Source organism: Musca autumnalis, unplaced genomic scaffold (assembly GCF_047663935.1).
Source record: "Musca autumnalis isolate F117 unplaced genomic scaffold, ASM4766393v1 scaffold_5, whole genome shotgun sequence".
In the NCBI taxonomy this organism is placed as follows: Eukaryota; Metazoa; Arthropoda; class Insecta; order Diptera; family Muscidae; genus Musca; species Musca autumnalis.
This window is the reverse complement of record NW_027412088.1, coordinates 189,196,557-189,216,186: the sequence shown is the minus strand read 5'-3', so window position 1 is coordinate 189,216,186 and position 19,630 is coordinate 189,196,557. Positions and strand designations below refer to the sequence as shown.

Sequence of the window (19,630 nt, the reverse complement as noted above, 5' to 3'; positions counted from 1 at the left end):
AGAATCCGTGGTGGAATAATAAGGTGTAACGCCAAAAACAGCTGATCTTCATACGAGTTGTCAAAACGCGTTATTGTCAATAAAATCACATACAAAATGTAAACAAGCAATTCACAGTAATGCATTATTGTGTGCAAATTTGACGTTTGACATGATTTGATGTAACACCTTCTTATTCCACCATGACAGAATCCCTTTCGTGCCTTATGCTTGGTTTACATTTACGAAATCCACTCGATTTCGACTGTCAATTCCATTGATTGAACGTCAAACGAAATCCAATGGATTTCAGATGAGTTTTCATTTCAGGTATACGCAAAGGAATTGACAGTTGAAATCGAGTGGATTTCGTAATGTAAACCAAGCATTACTTTAGATCAATAAAGCGATTGTTTACATTTATTTTTTTTTGTACAACGTTGAACATATAGAGGATATTAGTCTATCTGCGTATTATATGGAGCGGTGGTGCTATGGACAGCATGCTCGTCTGGCATTCTGCATATCCGGGTTCTAGTCCCGGGCCAGTCGACATCAGATATAAAATGGTAAAAATTAATGTTGACGACAATTCCTGAGTAATTCAGCTAAGTAAGAAAAATAGTAATAAAATGTAAGTATGATGAAAAAATTACAATTATATGGTCTGTTCCAGAACCTGCAAGAAGCTACTATTTTTTACTACGATAACATTTTTTCCTTTATGTTATCGGAAAAAATAGTAAAAATTAGTAGATTTTTGCAGTTCGGGAACAGAGCAATAATAATAAAACAATAAAAAGTAAAAAGAAGGAATAAAATTTCTTTTTTTTTCGTCAATGTCAATTTTATCGCTTTTATAACTTCCAGTAGTGTCGGAAGCGACAAGCCAAGTTAGGGCCGCAAAATGGAACTGGTTCTTTAGTCATTTTTATTTTTTGGATAAAAATGCGACAGCAGACACCACAATCGCTTTTAAGTGACTTTTCCGTCAAGCAAAATGTTTGCAGGGTTTGACAATGCATTTTTCTTGCAAACACAACAAGTGAGTGTGAGTGCAAAACAACAGGAAAATATATTCTCATTATTTGTCACAATAATTACCTTGCCAGAAATTGATGCGTTGTTACACACGAAGAGAAATATCTGTTTTGATAGACGAAGTACAACTTTCGTTTTGGTACACAAACACGTGTATTTGTTGCTCTCCAGAATTTATTGACATGACTAAACATCAAAGCCATATGAGTGTGCTTCTTCTTCTTCTTTGCAGAAAAAATTTGTGGAATTATTTACTTTGCTTGATTTTTTTTTTGCAACAATTGATGTGCGATAGGCAACTAACTTTTCACCAGACTAATTACGACACTCGTGTCCACTCGTGTCTATACCCAAGAGAGTAATATCAATAAACAATAAATAGAATTATAACGAAAGGCGCGAAAAACGTTGATGGCCCGCATGCATTTTTCACATTCATTCACAGTAACAATAAATATTTTTGTAAACATTTAAGTGAAAGTAGGTAGGTAAGTAAGTATGTAATTATTCATATAATAATAATTACTTGTACATTAATCTTTACCATTTTTTTTTCATATTTATGGAATGCAAATGATCTGTCTCTTAATAATATGGCAGCTAGAATTACCACACACACAACAACAACAACTAATTTTCTGCTACTACATTGCACTTGACGTTAAAATAATTGTAAAAATTTGTGACGCGAAGCTGAAGTTATTAGCCATATGTGCCATATGTACTGGAAAATTGCTACTGTTTCCTCCTCTAATTGTGTTGCCTATCCCTCCCAGCAGTAGCAGCTTGATTGTTGTTGTTTGCGGCGACACACCGCCAAGACTGCAGCCAATCACAACAAGCCATTTAAAACTTTGCCCCGTGCCCGTGCTACTGCAATCGTGTAAAATCTCGTTTTTCTACAATTTACTTTGCCTCTTATGAAATATGAAAAAAACCTGTTGAATAATTGCCTGACATGGCGACAATTTGAACAGATGTTTAAAAAAAATCTTGGTTTTTTTGTCTAGGTTTGTCTCGTCGTCATTTTTATCAAACACACTTTATCTATAAAAAAGGTGCATTACAATAATTGTTTTGCTAATTGAACCAAGTTAACGATTTTTTGTTCTTTTCTAAATTACAAAGGAACAAAATTATAAATGACACAACGTGAGTAATAATAAAAACTACTTAAAAAATAATTACAAATACAAAGTGTGCAACTAGAAAAGCAAGCAAAAAGCAAATACAATTGGCCATGAAGGGCAATTGTTGTTGTTATTCAAAGTGCATTTTATTTTTTTTCATAAATGGAAGTAATACCGTTTTTATTTGTTTCTTTGAAAACGAAAGTATACTTTTAGGCTCAACATGATAGATGTTTTATTTTATTACACTATGCAACAGACACAACAGAATACAAATTGTGAAATGCCGATAGACAATCGAAAATGAAGCAAAAAAAAAAAAACGGTGAGAACGAAGCTATTATCTGTGGGTCTGGAGAGAAGTTTTTGTAAAAAAATAAGGTAAGTTAAAAAATGGAATATCTGAGTATATTAATAAAACCAGTTTGGACTTATGTTTCTCTTTAATAGGTCCGAAGTGGAAAACGAGTGCTTCTATAGATCATTTCTGAAAGAAAGGGTGTTTCGTTCGAACCAAAGCAAATTTATATAAGGTAAATGCATGAATTACAACAACTAACAAATTTACAAAAACAACATTGTTGTTATAGAAAATTTAATGTCAAAGAAAATATTGAATAATAGGGTCGTTCCGAAAAATTTTCTCAGGAAAAACATAAATACATTTTGAAAATCCTCTAAAATGGAACAAATTTGAATCAAAATGTAAATATAAAGTATTCAGAACTATCGTAGTTCATTTTTATTACACGTTTAGGATGAAAAATCAGTATTTTATGGTAGCAAATTTCGAAGTTTCAAATTTCATGAGTAGACCCGTATTGCATTTTGAAACCTAACGCTTTGTTCCCGTACTTTTTAATAGTAAAGCTCGTAAAAGAGAGAAAGAGAGAAAAATTGTTCTCACACAAATGTGTTTTCTAAAAGTTCGTGAACTCAAAAATAGAAAAAACGTCAAAAAAGCTGGAACAAATGTCAAAGTCGGCGTACCAGCCAATCAGACGCCGGCATCCATGTTACTATTTTTTACACGCTCAAATTTGTCGATTAAAAAGTTCTTAAAGAGACCGTCATTCGGCGCCATTTTTGTTTAAAGAGAAGTGAACATTTTACAAATTTTTTCTGTACGGGAACGTTTTCGGGTAAAATGTGTAAAAGTTGTAACGCTCCAAAAGTCAAGATATCAGATCTCTCGTTTTTGGGGTACAGAAAATATGGAAATTATTAAAAAAAAATACTTGAATTCAAAATTGTGAATTGCAAATTTAAATTAACGGCCAAACGACGACCTCTCATATCAACAGATGGTACTACCACAGCAGCGTCACCCCTAGCGGTAAAGGCAATAAACAACAGCACCACAACTGAAGTTGACTGCAGTTGGTTGGCGCAGCCACCACCGCCACGCTATAAAAGGAGATGCCTTGCCGTCACTCGGGACAGTTGTCTGTTGACCGCTGTTGAGTTAACTGGGGTATGATAAGTACCAATCTTTTAACTCTGTGGGATAGTAGTGAGTTAACTGGGGTATGATAAGTACCGATCTTATAACTCTGTAGAGTAGTTATTGTAGTGAGTTAATTGGGGTACTGCGAGCAATCGACGTACCAATCTCTTAACTCTTTAGTGTGGTGTGTGAGTTAATTGGGGTACTGAGAGCAATCGACGTACCAAACTCTTAACTCTTTTGTGTGGTGTGTGAGTTAATTGGGGTACTGAGAGTAATCAACGCACCGATCTCTTAACTCTGTTCAGCGGTTAATTGGAGTACTGAGAGCAATCAACGTACCGATCTCTTAACCTACTTCGACAGTTGGAGATATTTACGTCATCGCCCTCACGAATGATTATTAAGCCATCAGCATATGATAGTGAACAGAGATAGTGATTCGCCAAACCACGAGTTGCCGTCGGAAAATAAGAATGATTCTTTCTCTAAGAAAGGGTGCTTCTATAGACCATTTCTCTAAGAAAGGGTGCTTCTATAGACCATTTCTGAAAGAAAGGGTGCTTCTATAGACCATTTCTCAAAGAAAGGGTGATTCTATAGACCATTTCTCTAAGAAAGGGTGCTTCTATAGACCATTTCTCTAAGAAAGGGTGCTTCTATAGACTATTTCTCTAAGAAAGGGTGCTTCATAGACTATTTCTCTAAGAAAGGGTGCTTCTATAGACCATTTCTCTAAGAAAGGGTGCTTCTATAAACCATTTTTCTAAGAAAGGGTGCTTCTATAGACCATTTCTCTAAGAAAGGGTGCTTCTATAGACCATTTCTCTAAGAAAGGGTGCTTCTATACATCATTTCTCTAAGAAAGGGTGCTTCTATAGACCATTTCTCTAAGAAAGGGTGCTTCTATAGACCATTTCTCTAAGAACGGGTGCTTCTATAGACCTTTTCTCTAAGAAAGGGTGCTTCTATAGACCATTTCTCTAAGAAAGGGTGCTTCTATAGACCATTTCTCTAAGAAAGGGTGCTTCTATAGACCATTTCTCTAAGAAATAAAGCCTAATAAAGGTTAAAGAGGCAAAAAGCTCTTATGTAAACATGCCATTACATTTATTAACTTTAGCCATTTACTGTATATAATTAAACACTGTTTGCTATTAAAAACTTTAATCGCCTTATATAAACGAAAATCGCGACATGAACTTTCTCCACTGTCTGATGATGATGATGATTATTCACTCTGGGCTTTCCCAGTTTAAGAATATTTTCCCATGTAACTCATTCATCCGGTATCGAAATTCCAATTCCAACAATTAACTAAAATAAATATGAGCTTTAAAGCTTTTCGTCTACTTGACGCAATTAGTTAAGATAACAACTGGTGACTGGGCAGATAGACAGACAGACTGTTTACTATTCGTATAAAATTACAAATTGCATTATTGGTATTTATTGTTAAACCGACTAAATTACAAATCGAATTAGTTGCTAGGGGATAATTACACATGTTTATACTTTTGAGCGCAAATATATGTACATACATACGGAGATCCATATGTATATATGTATGTATATACGTCATAAAAACCCTCACAGTTCATATCCATTCGTTATCAATGGAAAATGTAGATTCATTGCATTTTAGAATTTAGGCCTATAAAGAGAGCTCAACATTAATTAGGTCTTCATGTAAACATGATATAAGGTTTAAAGCTTTTACAGTAGATTTACGCCTTATCTCTAAGGATCAAAGGGGATTGAGTAAAACTGAGGTTTTAATTTTAATCTCACAATCATTCTTCATTCCACCTCACAAGATCCTCTAGAAGTTATTTGGCGTTATTCTGAACGAAAATTCCCCGTGATTCTTTTTCTTTTTGCCGTTTCGATTTAGGGGAGAACGTGAAAAAACTCACGGGGAATTTTCGTTCAGAATAACCCCAAATAACTTCTAGAGGATCTTGTGAGATGGAATAAAGAATGACTGTGAGTTTAAAATTAAATACTTAGTTTTACTCAATCTCCTTTTATGTAAATACTTCTCAGTGTTGCTTAGACATAATAATGTCATGAAATCTATTGCAAGATATAGATAATGTCATGTTAATCTTGTTAATGAGGACTTCTTTTTTGACGCATACGCGATGAAATTGACATTTTTAATCCAGAGGATTTATTAAATCCAGTTATATGTAAACCAGCGATAGGCAACATATTTTTCTATTGCATACTTTGCGGGGTGCCATTGTGTGAGTGCTGCTTTTTCAATTGGTTGAATTGTGTGTGTGTGGAGAGAGAAGAGTTCACTGAGAAGGCTGATGTAAACCTGCTATTAGAAAGGTCAATCTTTTCAATTATTGTGGCCGACATTCCTAAAATGCAAAAAAATTTGCACCATATTTTTTTGCATACTTTAGGGAGCTGACATTGGCACTGGCGCCATTTTGCTTATGGCTGATCTCATGGTACAATAAAGTAGAGGTAGGCCAGGTATGAAAAATACATCCCTGTAGCCATGGCATAAAACGTCAAATGGCATGGTGAAATAATAAAGGTAGATGTATCTGCATAGCTAGCCCGTTTTACAAAAACATATGTAATTTAGAACTTTGCTGTTTATATGTTAAACGTTCTATTCGTAAAAAAGTACATGTGTATTGCCATATCACTTTAATGCATTGAAATTTCTCTATGTTTCACACCATGTGTACAAAATTATGATCTGTAAAAACTGACAGTCCTTATGTAAAAAGCAGACCGTGTAGAAACCGCTTAAGATGGAATACGAAAATACACCACAGACAAATTTCAAATCGTTTTTGTCACGCGACAACGTTTAATTGCTTTCCACTCATTTTTTCATGCACTTCTGCACTTGAATTTGTTTGTTACGAAAGGCAAATTAAAGGGAATCATGAAATGTTTATTTTTCATTTCAAAATATGTGGCGCTGATTATTTATTTTCTCTTTCGATTCTGTATGTATTCAGTGGACATCTGTCAGGCACAGATGTTAAGCTTTCCGCAAAAATAATAGGAGCAGACAAAATGGCAATAAAATAAAGGTTGAAATAAATGATTTAGTGGCAAATCTAAAAATAAACAAAACTATTGAAAAAAGACTCGTAGACTGGTGGATGTACATATGCATTTTGTTCTCGCACTTTTTTAACGGAAAAGAGTGCATCTATAGTCCGTTTCTGAATGAAAGGGTGCTTCTATAGAATCTTTCCGAAAGAAAGTCCAGTTCTATAGACCATTTCTGAAAGAAAGGGTGCTTCTATAGACCATTTCTGAAAGAAAGGGCGCTTCTTTAGACCATTTCTGAAAGAAGGAAGGCTGCTTCTATAGACCATTTCTGAAAAAGCTGCTTCTATAGATCATTTCTGAAAGAAAGGGTGCTTCTGTAGACCATTTCTGAAAGAAAGGGTGCTTCTATAGACCATTGCTGAAAGAAGGAAGGCTGCTTCTATAGATCATTTCTGAAAAAGCTGTTTCTATAGATCATTTCTGAAAGAAAGGGTGCTTCTATAGACCATTTCTGAAAGAAAGGGTGCTTCTTAAGACCATTTCTGAAAGAAAGGGTGCTTCTTTAGACCATTTCTGAAAGAAGGAAGGCTGCTTCTATAGACCATTTCTGAAAAAGCTGCTTCTATAGATCATTTCTGAAAGAAAGGGTGCTTCTATAGACCATTTCTGAAAGAAAGGGTGCTTCCATAGACTCTTTCTTCAAGAAAGGGTGCTTCTATAGACCCTTTCTTCAAGAAAGGGTGCTTCTATAGACTCTTTCTTCAAGAAAGGGTGCTTCCATAGACCCTTTCTTCAAGAAAGGGTGCTTCTATAGACTCTTTCTTCAAGAAAGGGTGCTTCCATAGACCCTTTCTTCAAGAAAGGGTGCTTCTATAGACCCTTTCTTCAAGAAAGGGTGCTTCTATAGACCCTTTCTTCAAGAAAGGGTGCTTCTATAGACCCTTTCTTCAAGAAAGGGTGCTTCTATAGACCCTTTCTTCAAGAAAGGGTGCTTCTATAGACCCTTTCTTCAAGAAAGGGTGCTTCTATAGACCCTTTCTTCAAGAAAGGGTGCTTCTATAGACCCTTTCTTCAAGAAAGGGTGCTTCTATAGACCCTTTCTTCAAGAAAGGGTGCTTCTATAGACCCTTTCTTCAAGAAAGGGTGCTTCTATAGACCCTTTCTTCAAGAAAGGGTGCTTCTATAGACCCTTTCTTCAAGAAAGGGTGCTTCTATAGACCCTTTCTTCAAGAAAGGGTGCTTCTATAGACCCTTTCTTCAAGAAAGGGTGCTTCTATAGACCCTTTCTTCAAGAAAGCGTGCTTCTATAGACCCTTTCTTCAAGAAAGGGTGCTTCTATAGACCCTTTCTTCAAGAAAGGGTGCTTCTATAGACCCTTTCTTCAAGAAAGGGTGCTTCTATAGACCCTTTCTTCAAGAAAGGGTGCTTCTATAGACCCTTTCTTCAAGAAAGGGTGCTTCTATAGACCCTTTCTTCAAGAAAGGGTGCTTCTATAGACCCTTTCTTCAAGAAAGGGTGCTTCTATAGACCCTTTCTTCAAGAAAGGGTGCTTCTATAGACCCTTTCTTCAAGAAAGGGTGCTTCTATAGACCCTTTCTTCAAGAAAGGGTGCTTCTATAGACCCTTTCTTCAAGAAAGGGTGCTTCTATAGACCCTTTCTTCAAGAAAGGGTGCTTCTATAGACCCTTTCTTCAAGAAAGGGTGCTTCTATAGACCCTTTCTTCAAGAAAGGGTGCTTCTATAGACCCTTTCTTCAAGAAAGGGTGCTTCTATAGACCCTTTCTTCAAGAAAGGGTGCTTCTATAGACCCTTTCTTCAAGAAAGGGTGCTTCTATAGACCCTTTCTTCAAGAAAGGGTGCTTCTATAGACCCTTTCTTCAAGAAAGGGTGCTTCTATAGACCCTTTCTTCAAGAAAGGGTGCTTCTATAGACCCTTTCTTCAAGAAAGGGTGCTTCTATAGACCCTTTCTTCAAGAAAGGGTGCTTCTATAGACCCTTTCTTCAAGAAAGGGTGCTTCTATAGACCCTTTCTTCAAGAAAGGGTGCTTCTATAGACCCTTTCTTCAAGAAAGGGTGCTTCTATAGACCCTTTCTTCAAGAAAGGGTGCTTCTATAGACCCTTTCTTCAAGAAAGGGTGCTTCTATAGACCCTTTCTTCAAGAAAGGGTGCTTCTATAGACCCTTTCTTCAAGAAAGGGTGCTTCTATAGACCCTTTCTTCAAGAAAGGGTGCTTCTATAGACCCTTTCTTCAAGAAAGGGTGCTTCTATAGACCCTTTCTTCAAGAAAGGGTGCTTCTATAGACCCTTTCTTCAAGAAAGGGTGCTTCTATAGACCCTTTCTTCAAGAAAGGGTGCTTCTATAGACCCTTTCTTCAAGAAAGGGTGCTTCTATAGACCCTTTCTTCAAGAAAGGGTGCTTCTATAGACCCTTTCTTCAAGAAAGGGTGCTTCTATAGACCCTTTCTTCAAGAAAGGGTGCTTCTATAGACCCTTTCTTCAAGAAAGGGTGCTTCTATAGACCCTTTCTTCAAGAAAGGGTGCTTCTATAGACCCTTTCTTCAAGAAAGGGTGCTTCTATAGACCCTTTCTTCAAGAAAGGGTGCTTCTATAGACCCTTTCTTCAAGAAAGGGTGCTTCTATAGACCCTTTCTTCAAGAAAGGGTGCTTCTATAGACCCTTTCTTCAAGAAAGGGTGCTTCTATAGACCCTTTCTTCAAGAAAGGGTGCTTCTATAGACCCTTTCTTCAAGAAAGGGTGCTTCTATAGACCCTTTCTTCAAGAAAGGGTGCTTCTATAGACCCTTTCTTCAAGAAAGGGTGCTTCTATAGACCCTTTCTTCAAGAAAGGGTGCTTCTATAGAACCTTTCTGAAAGAAAGGGTGCTTCTATAGACCATTTCTGAAAGAAAGAGTGCTTCTATAGACCCTTTCTTCAAGAAAGGGTGCTTCTATAGACCATTTTTCAAAGAAAGGGCGCTTCTATAGACCATTTCTGAAAGAAAGTGTGCTTCTATAGACCATTTCTCAGAGAAAGGGTGCTTCTATAGACCATTTCTGAAAGAAAGGGTGCTTCTATAGACCATTTCTGAAAGAAAGGGTGCTTCTATAGACCATTTCTCAGAGAAAGGGTGCTTCTATAGACCATTTCTCAAAGAAAGGGTGCTTCTATAGACCATTTCTCAAAGAAAGGGTGGTTTTATAGACCATTTCCCGAAGAATGGGTGCTTCTAAAGACCATTTCTGAAAGAAAGGGTGTTTCTATAGACCATTTCTGAAAGAAAGGGTGCTTCTATAGATCATTTTTCTAAGAAAGGGTGTTTCTATAGACCATTTCTGAAAGAAAGGGTGCTTCTATAGACCATTTCTCAAAGAAAGGGTGGTTTTATAGACCATTTCCCGAAGAATGGGTGCTTCTAAAGACCATTTCTGAAAGAAAGGGTGTTTCTATAGACCATTTCTGAAAGAAAGGGTGCTTCTATAGATCATTTTTCTAAGAAAGGGTGCTTCTATAGATCATTTTTCTAAGAAAGGGTGTTTCTATAGACCATTTCTGAAAGAAAGGGTGCATCTATAGATCATTTTGGTTGCTCCTAAAAATCTTTAAAAAATCCACGTTTATTTGGCGCTTTGGTTGCTCCCAAAAATTCTTTAAAAAATCCACGTTTATTTGGCGCTTTGGTTGCTCCGAAAAATCTTTAAAAAATCCACGTTTATTTGGCGCTTTGGTTGCTCCTAAAAATCTTTAAAAAATCCACGTATATTTGGCGTTTTGGTTGCCCCTAAAAATCTTTAAAAAATCCAGGTTTATTTGGCGATTTGGTTACTTCTAAAAATCTTTAAAAAATCCACGTTTATTTGGCGCTTTGGTTGCTCCCAAAAATTCTTTAAAAAATCCACGTTTATTTGGCGTTTTGGTTGCTCCTAAAAATCTTTAAAAAATCCACGTTTATTTGGCGCTTTAGTTGCTCCTAAAAATCTTTAAAAAATCCACGTATATTTGGCGTTTTGGTTGCCCCTAAAAATCTTTAAAAAATCCAGGTTTATTTGGCGATTTGGTTACTTCTAAAAATCTTTGAAAAATCCACGTTTATTTGGCGCTTTGGTTACTTCTAAAAATCTTTAAAAAATCCACGTTTATTTGGCGCTTTGGTTGCTCCTAAAAATCTTTAAAAAATCCACGTTTATTTGGCGATTTGGTTGCTCCTAAAATTCTTTAAAAAATCCACGTTTATTTGGCGCTTTGGTTACTTCTAAAAATCTTTAAAAAATCCACGTTTATTTGGCGCTTTGGTTGCTCTTAAAAATCTTTAAAAAATCCACGTATATTTGGCGTTTTGGTTGCCCCTAAAAATCTTTAAAAAATCCAGGTTTATTTGGCGCTTTGGTTACTTCTAAAAATCTTTAAAAAATCCACGTTTATTTGGCGCTTTGGTTGCTCCTAAAAATCTTTAAAAAATCCACGTTTATTTGGCGATTTGGTTGCTCCTAAAATTCTTTAAAAAATCCACGTTTATTTGGCGCTTTGGTTGCTCCTAAAAATCTTTAAAAAATCCACGTTTATTTGGCGCTTTGTTTGCTTCTAAAAATCTTTAAAAAATCCACGTTTATTTGGCGCTTTGGTTGCTCCTAAAAATCTTTAAAAAATCCACGTTTATTTGGCGCTTTGTTTGCTCCTAAAAATCTTAAAAAACCACGTTTATTTGGCGCTTTGGTTGCTCCTAAAAATCTTTAAAAAGTCCACGTTTATTTGGCGCTTTGGTTGCTCCTAAAAATCTTGAAAAAATCCACGTTTATTTGGGGCTTTGGTTGCTCCTAAAAATCTTTAAAAAAATCCACGTTTATTTGGGGCTTTGGTTGCTCCTAAAAATCTTTAAAAAATCCACGTTTATTTGGCGCTTTGGTTGCTCCTAAAAATCTTTAAAAAATCCACGTTTATTTGGCGCTTTGGTTGCTACTAAAAATCTGTAAAAAATCCACGTTTATTTGGCGCTTTGGTTGCTCCTAAAAATCTTTAAACAATCCACGTTTATTTGGCGCTTTGGTTGCTCCTAAAAATCTTTAAAAAATCCACGTTTATTTGGCGCTTTGGTTGCTCCTAAAAATCTTTAAAAAATCCACGTTTATTTGGCGCTTTGGTTGCTCCTAAAAATCATTAAAAAATCCACGTTTATTTGGCGTTGTGGTTCCTCCTAAAAATCTTTAAAAAATCCACGTTTATTTGGCGCTTTGGTTGCTCCTAAAAATCTTTAAAAAAATCCACGTTTATGGGCCTCTTTGGTGGCTTCTAAAATTCTTTAAAAAATACACGTTTATTTGGCGCTTTGGTTGCTCCTAAAAATCTTTAAAAAATCCACGTTTATTTGGCACTTTGGTTGCTCCTAAAAATCTTTAAAAAAATCCACGTTTATTTGGCGTTTTGGTGGCTCCTAAAAATCTTTAAAAAATCAAAGTTTATTTAGGGCTTTGGTGGCTCCTAAAAATCTTTAAAAAATCCACGTTTATTTGGCGCTTTGGTTGCTCCTAAAAATCTTTAAAAAATCCACGTCTATTTGGCGCTTTAGTTGCTCCTAAAAATCTTTAAAAAATCCACGTTTATTTGGCGTTTTGGTTGCTCCTAAAAATCTTTAAAAAATCCATGTTTATTGGGCGCTGTGGTTGCTCCTAAAAATCTTTAAAAAATCCACGTATATTTGGCGCTTTGGTTGCTCCTAAAAATCTTTAAAAAATCCACGTTTATTTGGCGCTTTGGAACCACTTTTGTGGCTCCTAAAATTATTTTAAAAATCCACATTTATGGGAATTTTTGGAAGGAACATCTGTTAGTACCACTCTAAACAAAACACTTCGATTATTTAAAATCAGAAGGTAAACAAAGAACACCGGCTAGGTGGGCCGACCGACAACTGTTGTTCAAAGGGTAAACAAAGAATTTCAATTTCAAAGAAACTGAAATTAAAAACTTCGTCAATGGCACACATGACCCTCATATAAATGCAAGTATGTATGTATGCCTACGTAAATAATTTATCAAAATATCACGTTTTCTGGTAAGCATTTACAAATGCACATTTTTATGCATTTCACTGCAGGCAAACACACCGACACACATTGTTTTTTTTTCAAATTTTATTTTGCAACTATGGCTACTTTTCAATTTTCGCTCTCGATTTTTTTTTTGCATAACAATTCTTACTGTTGGTTTTTTTGAAAAGCAAACAAATTATGCAACTAAAGTGCAACATTTTGTAAACATTTATTGGAAATTCTAACGAAAAAAAACCAACTCACCTTTTACTGGAGTTTGAATTCATTGAAAACTGGTTCTGTTTCACGATACAATCAACAGCTGACTTGGATGGATGGGTGACAACTGTACTGCTGCTACAGGTAGACTTGACACTTGTTTCAAATGAAAGTTTTGTTTTATTCTTTCACAAAGTTTTTGTTTCTTTTTTTTTGTTTCAAATATAAAAATAGTCTAAACACAATGTAATTTTTTTAATTTTTGTTCTTGTTCTTCTTTAGTACACTATTTTACCGTTGCAATTTCAAAAAAATGATAGTGCAATGCTCGCTTGCTTTGCTTGCTTCCAATGGAATGATGGCCAAAAACGCCTGTTCTGTTGTAAATAAATGAATGGCAGAGGCAATGCAACGCGAAGCACACACTACTTCGTCATTCTCTCATTGACCGCAATTGTTTTGAGAGTAACAGAGCTTCCCATGACGTGTTTATCCCCACGTCAAAGTCTAAAAACCACTTGCACTTTAAGCTCCCAAATTGTGGATCTCAGTGTTTATCGTAATGAGATAAGAGATTGGTGCGAGGGAGAGGGAGGGAGGAGATCAGTTTTTATCGCATTTCAATGTAAATTCTCTCTACTAGATGCCATATTTTGTAAACTGTTAATTTTTCTTTAAAATTACAGTAGAAATGAGAAGTTTGGATACACTTCCAAGTCGGAAACAAGGAGCCCCATAAACGTGGATTTTCTAAAGATTTTTAGGAGCTACCAAGAGTTCCAGAAACTTGGATTTTTTAAAGATTTTTAGGAATAGCTTAAGTATATCATAAACTTGGATTTTTCAAAGATTTTTTGGAAGAAACAAAGAGCCCCATATTTTTTAAGATTTTTAGAAGCAACCACAGAGACCCCGTTCGCGGATTTTTTAAGGGCATATAGAAGCACCCTTTCTTTCGAAAAGGGTCTATAGAAGCACCCTTTCTTTCGAAAAGGGTCTATAGAAGCACCCTTTCTTTCGAAAGGGGTCTATAGATGCACCCTTTCTTTCGAAAGTGGTCTATAGAAGCACCCTTTCTTTCGAAAGGGGTCTATAGAAGCAGCCTTTCTTCCGGAAAGGGTCTATAGAAGCACCCTTTCTTTCGGAAAGGGTCTATAGAAGCACCCTTTCTTTCGGAAAGGGTCTATAGAAGCACCCTTTCTTTCGGAAAGGCTCTAGAGCAGCACTCTTTCTTTCAGAGAGGGTCTATAGAAGCACCCTTTCTTTCGGAAAGGGTCTATAGAAGCAACCTTTCTTTCAGAGAGGGTCTATAGAAGCACCCTTTCTTTCGGAAAGGGTCTATAGAAGCAACCTTTCTTTCGGAAAGGGTCTATAGAAGCACCCTTTCTTTCGGAAAGGGTCTAGAGCAGCACTCTTTCTTTCAGAGAGGGTCTATAGAAGCACCCTTTCTTTCGAAAGGGGTCTTTAGAAGCACCCTTTCTTTCGGAAAGGGTCTATAGAAGCACCCTTTTTTTCGGAAAGGGTCTATAGAAGCACCCTTTTTTTCGGAAAGGGTCTATGGAAGCACCCTTTCTATGGGAAAGGCTGTAGAGCAGCACTCTTTCTTTCAGAGAGGGTCTATAGAAGCACCCTTTCTTTCGGAAAGGGTCTATAGAAGCAACCTTTCTTTCAGAGAGGGTCTATAGAAGCACCCTTTCTTTCGAAAGGGGTCTTTAGAAGCACCCTTTCTTTCGAAAGGGGTCTATAGAAGCACCCTATCTTTCGAAAGGGGTCTATAGAAGCACCCTTTCTTTCGGAAAGGGTCTATAGAAGCACCCTTTTTTTCGGAAAGGGTCTATGGAAGCACCCTTTCTATGGGAAAGGCTGTAGAGCAGCACTCTTTCTTTCAGAGAGGGTCTATAAAAGCACTCTTTCTTTCAGAGAGGGTCTATAAAAGCACTCTTTCTTTCAGAGAGGATCTATAGAAGCACCCTTTCTTTTGAAAGGGGTCTATAGAAGCACCCTTTCTTTCGAAAGGGGTCTATAGAAGCAAACTTTCTTTCAGAAAGGGTCGATAGAAGCAAACTTTCTTTCAGAAAGGGTCCATAGAAGCAAAATTTCTTTTAGAAAGAGCCTAAAGAAGCACTCTTTCATTCAGAAAGGGCCTAAACTTGGATTTTGCAAAGATTTTTTGAAAGAAACAAAGAGCCCCATAGAAACAAAGAGCCCCATTTTTTAAAGATTTTTAGAAGCAACCACGGAGACCCCGATCGTGGATATTTAAAGGCCTATGGAAGCGCCCTTTCTTTCAGAAAGGGTCTATAGAAGCACTCTTTCTATCGGAAAGGCTCTAGAGCAGCACTCTTTCTTTCAGAGAGGGTCTATAGAAGCACCCTTTCTATCGGAATGGCTCTAGAGCAGCACTCTTTCTTTCAGAGAGGGTCTATAGAAGCACCCTTTCTATCGGAAAGGCTCTAGAGCAACACTCTTTCTTTCAGAGAGGGTCTATAGAAGCACCCTTCATTCAGAAAGAGTCTATAGAAGCACCCTTTCATTCAGAAAGAGTCTATAGAAGCACTATTTCATTCAGAAAGGGCCTATAGAAGCACCCTTTCTATCGGAAAGGCTATAGAGCAGCACTCATTCTTTCAGAGAGGGTCTATAGAAGCACCCTTTCCATCGGAAAGGCTCTAGAGCAACACTCTTTCTTTTAGAGAGGGTCTATAGAAGCACCCTTTCATACAGAAAGAGTCTATAGAAGCACTATTTCATTCAGAAAGGGCCTATAGAAGCACCTTTCATTCAGAAAGGGTCCATAGAAGCATAATTTATTTTAGAAAGTGTATACAGAAGCATAATTTCCACTAATATCCAAACCAAGGCGCCTGGTACCAGCTGTGATAAAAAACATTTTGGATTTTAAGTTGGAGTTTCTGTTTATTTGTTGGTCTATTCCAGAACTGCAAGAATCTACTAATTTCTACTATTTTTTCGATAACATAAAGGAAAATTTGTTATCCTAGTAAAAAAAGTAGTAGATTCTGGCGGTTCCAGAGAATAGGCATTTTGTTTCATTTCAATTCTCCACAATTTGTTTTAAGGTTTTATTTCTATTACTTTTCGTTTTACCTGGCCCTTTGCCTATGCTTCTTACTTTTCTCTGAATGCTTATTATACAAAATATTTTTTATTTGGCATCCGCTTAAATGACAGAATTACAATAATTTTTTAATAATTTCTTTTCTAATGTGTCCTTTTGAATATTATCTACCATCACAACAAAAATGTTATTAAAAATTGTTTATTTTAATATAATTACAGACATTCGTCGAAGTTAAAAGATCCGATCTTTTCATTAGCATTTGAACCAATGCAAAGAAAGTCGTGAAAGATCCGATATTTTCATCAGCATTTGAACCCATTCCATCGATCCAATAGAGATGAATTTAGTGTTTTTATTTATACACATTTTTCTAAACATATAAGATTAATTATTTACAATAGGCTTGAAGTTGTCGGAGACTGGAAATCACAACCAACGTTGTTAAAATGTAATGATAGTGTCATTGCAAAGGGTTGGTGAAAATGACATGCCAAGGCACTGGTGAAAATGACATGACAAAACATTGGTGTAAATGACATGCCTTGGATCCAGAAATGAATAGCATCTTTTGGGGTCAACGCTCATATAAAATTCATCGATGCTAAAAAGATGACATGCCAGATCACGTGCACCCATGATTAAATGGCATCTTTGGCATCCAACATTTTGCTGGGTAGTAGCAGTAGTAGTATCACTTTATTTTGTCATTTAGATACATATTTATGTTTACAGATAATTTCTAAAACATAAGTAAATAAAGGATTTACGACTTTGACATTATGTCGTCAGTCGGTATTGAAATAAAGATATATACATATTACTTTATATATTTGTTAAGAAGATTTATCAATTAAATTCAGTAATAATTAGTTTCCGATATCGAAGTGCCACTTTTAGATAAGCAACTAGCCTCTTCCAATCGCTCAAATCGTCTCCATTTAATATTGATATAATCTCATGTTCTTGAAGTAAAGGTTTGCCAAAAATTTTGTGTTCTGTATTCTCCTAATATAGGACAGAAAACAAGGAAGTGTTGCAGCGTTTCTTTTTCACGTAGATTGCAGAGTGTACAGTTGTCATTTACATCCGGTTGTAACATATTAAGATTTCCGTTAAGTAGTATTAAGTCACACCGTGCTTTCAATATCCAGGATATTTCTTGAGAGCTGTAATTCCCATCAAAATAGCATAATCCTCGTGTTAGGTTTAAGTTTTTATACATACGGTAACTGCTTTGATGGGCCCTCTGAAGATCTTTAGCTTTTTTACATGCTATTACTTGATCAATTAAAGTAGACTCCATAATATTCCAGGAATTTTGTGCGATGTATTCTAGTACTGTCTGCATTTGCATTGAATTAAGTAGATCATTTAATGATTGTACCCAAAAAAGATTTTTCCGAACTATTATTTTACTGAGCTTACATGGTAATCGACCCTGATTATAACGGAATAAAGTCCGCCAAATATATTTTAAATGCAATTTTAGCATGTGGACATGTCCTGCCTCGAGACCTGTCTCGATCGAGAGGGCATAGTTTGGCGTTGAATCTGGCAGAAAAAAGCGCTGCAGTTTGTCTACTTCTTCAAAGTGTAAGTGACCCCATACTTGTGCGGCATGCGATTGGATTGCTCTGCAAACTGCTTGATAAACATTCCATTTCTGAGACAAGCCAACGTCGTTTTTATTTAAAAAGTTCTTGCATGTCACGTTGATTGCACTCTTCGCTTGACTATTTCGATTTTGTATGTGTTTTAGAAATGACATTTGCGGGGTTACAATAACTCCCAGATAGTTATATTGAGAAACGATTTCAATCTCTTCCCCAAAATAAAACCATTTTTCCTGTGCGGATAGTCTGCCTCCTTTTCGGAAAACCATTATTTTTGATTTGCCCACGTTCACTATTAGGTTCCATTTTAAACAATATTCTCCGAGATTCTTTATCATGGTTTGTAGTATCCTCCTATCATCCGCAACTATAACAATATCATCTGCGTATAGCAATATTCTTATATTCAGACCCTCTAAATCAACACCTCCTTTTAAGAAATCATGAAGATCATTTATGTACAATGCGAATAGCAGAGGCGACAGCAAACAACCCTGCTTCACACCAGATACTGTATTAAAATAATCAGATCTCACTTCTCCCGTCCAAACCGTTGATTTCGTGTTTTGATACATGCTTTCTACCATTTTTGCAAACTTGTAAGAAATTCCGATTTGATGTAGTTTGTATATAAGTGAGCTTCGGCTGATGTTATCAAATGCGGCCTTAAAGTCAACGAAAAATGCATATAGTTTCCTTTTTTTTCGATAATTTAATATTGACTATAGCGGCTAGGTTGTACACATTATCGGCTGTTGAATAATTTCTCCTGAAGCCAGCCTGATATTCCAGCAGAATTTTTCGATTCTCAACCCATGTTATTAACCTTTCATTGAGAATTCCCATAAATATTTTGGCCACGCTATTCATAAAAGATATTCCTCTGTAATTCGAAACCTCGTTTATGCTTCCTTTTTTGTGGATTGGAAATATTATTGAATTCACAAAGGAATCTTCCACTTCTCTAGTTTCATAGACTCTGTTATATGATCGCGCTAATACAGTAAGGAAGTCATCAGTGGCGTTGATAAAAAATTCATAAGGAATTCCGTCTTCACCCGGCGCCTTTCGCAATTTTACCGTCCTTAACATGTGTTTGATTTCTTCTAATGAAATATCCTTATCCAAAAAACTATCCGTTATGAGCATTGGTGCATACGATATATTAAAGGCAATCTGTTCAGGGTTCAAAAGGTTTCGGAAATATTCCTTAAAGGTTTCTGCAGATAATTTTTGACTTATTTTTGGTTCCTGATTATTTAGTTCTTTTACTAGTTTCCACCATTCTTTGCCATTTGAAATACTGTTTATTTTTTCATTAATCATGGAATAGTATCTACATTTGCTTGTCTCGCATACCTATTTATACTTTCTCTTCGCGTTCAGGTAAGCCTGCTTCTGGAATTCGTTAAACCCAATGACATGTTTCGTTAAACCATTTTGTTTTGGGGGTATATACAAAATAAGAAACAATTATGTCTGTTAAGTCTTTGAGATATAGATTTTCTTTTGTTTCCAAATGTTCTTGAGGCTTGACATTAAGTTTGCTTTGGTACATATCGTCACCATAAATGCCGGAAGACGTAACCGACATGAAAATCTAAATTCGTTTTATGGTGGAATCTGATACATTAAGCTAAAATACATGCTCTGGCAAAATTTCAAAGTTCTGCGTTTAAAAGTAGCGATCCTATTCAAGAAATGCTAAAAGACGTAACAGCATACTGTAATTTTCATAAAACACAAAAGGCGTAACCCACATTATTTAAAAATTAAACAGCAGTACAAACAATTTAGTCTTTGATTTTTGCAGCAATTATAATGCCAGAGGGAGGGTATTTTGAGCTGATTACGGAAATGTATAATTTCTTTTGGGGCGGATCCGGCTATCCGGTTATTTGATCCGAAAGTCCGGATTAAAAAACCGGGTTAGACCCGGTTCTACTGAACCTATTACTACAAAGTGGGGGTCGTTTGGAAGCTTATGGAAATACCTATCACCTGAAATTCTAGGTTTTCGGATTTATTATTTTTAAAAAGTTTAATTTGAAGCATTGTGGCGTTTT

General features: G+C 36.1%; 1 protein-coding gene and 1 long non-coding RNA gene across 13 annotated transcripts in view; one reads left to right on the top strand and one right to left on the bottom strand.

Annotated features, from left to right (window-relative positions):
• The window catches only part of Treh (Trehalase), a 70,522-nt gene that overhangs the window by 37,198 nt on the left and 13,694 nt on the right, over positions 1 to 19,630 (bottom strand). The window contains exon 1 of one of the 11 annotated variants that reach the window (XR_012413099.1): positions 12,915 to 13,386. The exons of 4 other annotated variants lie outside the window; for them this stretch is intronic. Coding sequence is in view for 3 of the 7 variants with exons in the window: in XM_073988689.1 (XP_073844790.1) it covers positions 1,084 to 1,223 (140 nt within the window). In the remaining 4 variants the exon portion in view is untranslated. Of the gene's footprint in view, positions 1 to 1,083; positions 1,338 to 1,564; positions 1,760 to 12,914; positions 13,387 to 19,630 lie in introns of those variants that run through there. 6 more of the 11 variants (XR_012413097.1, XR_012413093.1, XR_012413095.1 and 3 more) reach the window with 6 other exon arrangements.
• On the top strand, positions 1,232 to 17,272 carry LOC141404876 (uncharacterized). 2 transcript variants are annotated; one of them, XR_012413101.1, is made up of 4 exons: positions 1,411 to 1,500; positions 2,356 to 2,531; positions 2,601 to 2,683; positions 16,170 to 17,272. It is a non-coding gene; the product is annotated as an uncharacterized lncRNA (long non-coding RNA). The 2 variants fall into 2 exon arrangements; XR_012413100.1 differs by lacking the exons at positions 2,601 to 2,683; positions 16,170 to 17,272 and adding an exon at positions 1,621 to 2,172 and having other exon boundaries at positions 1,232 to 1,508; positions 2,356 to 2,402.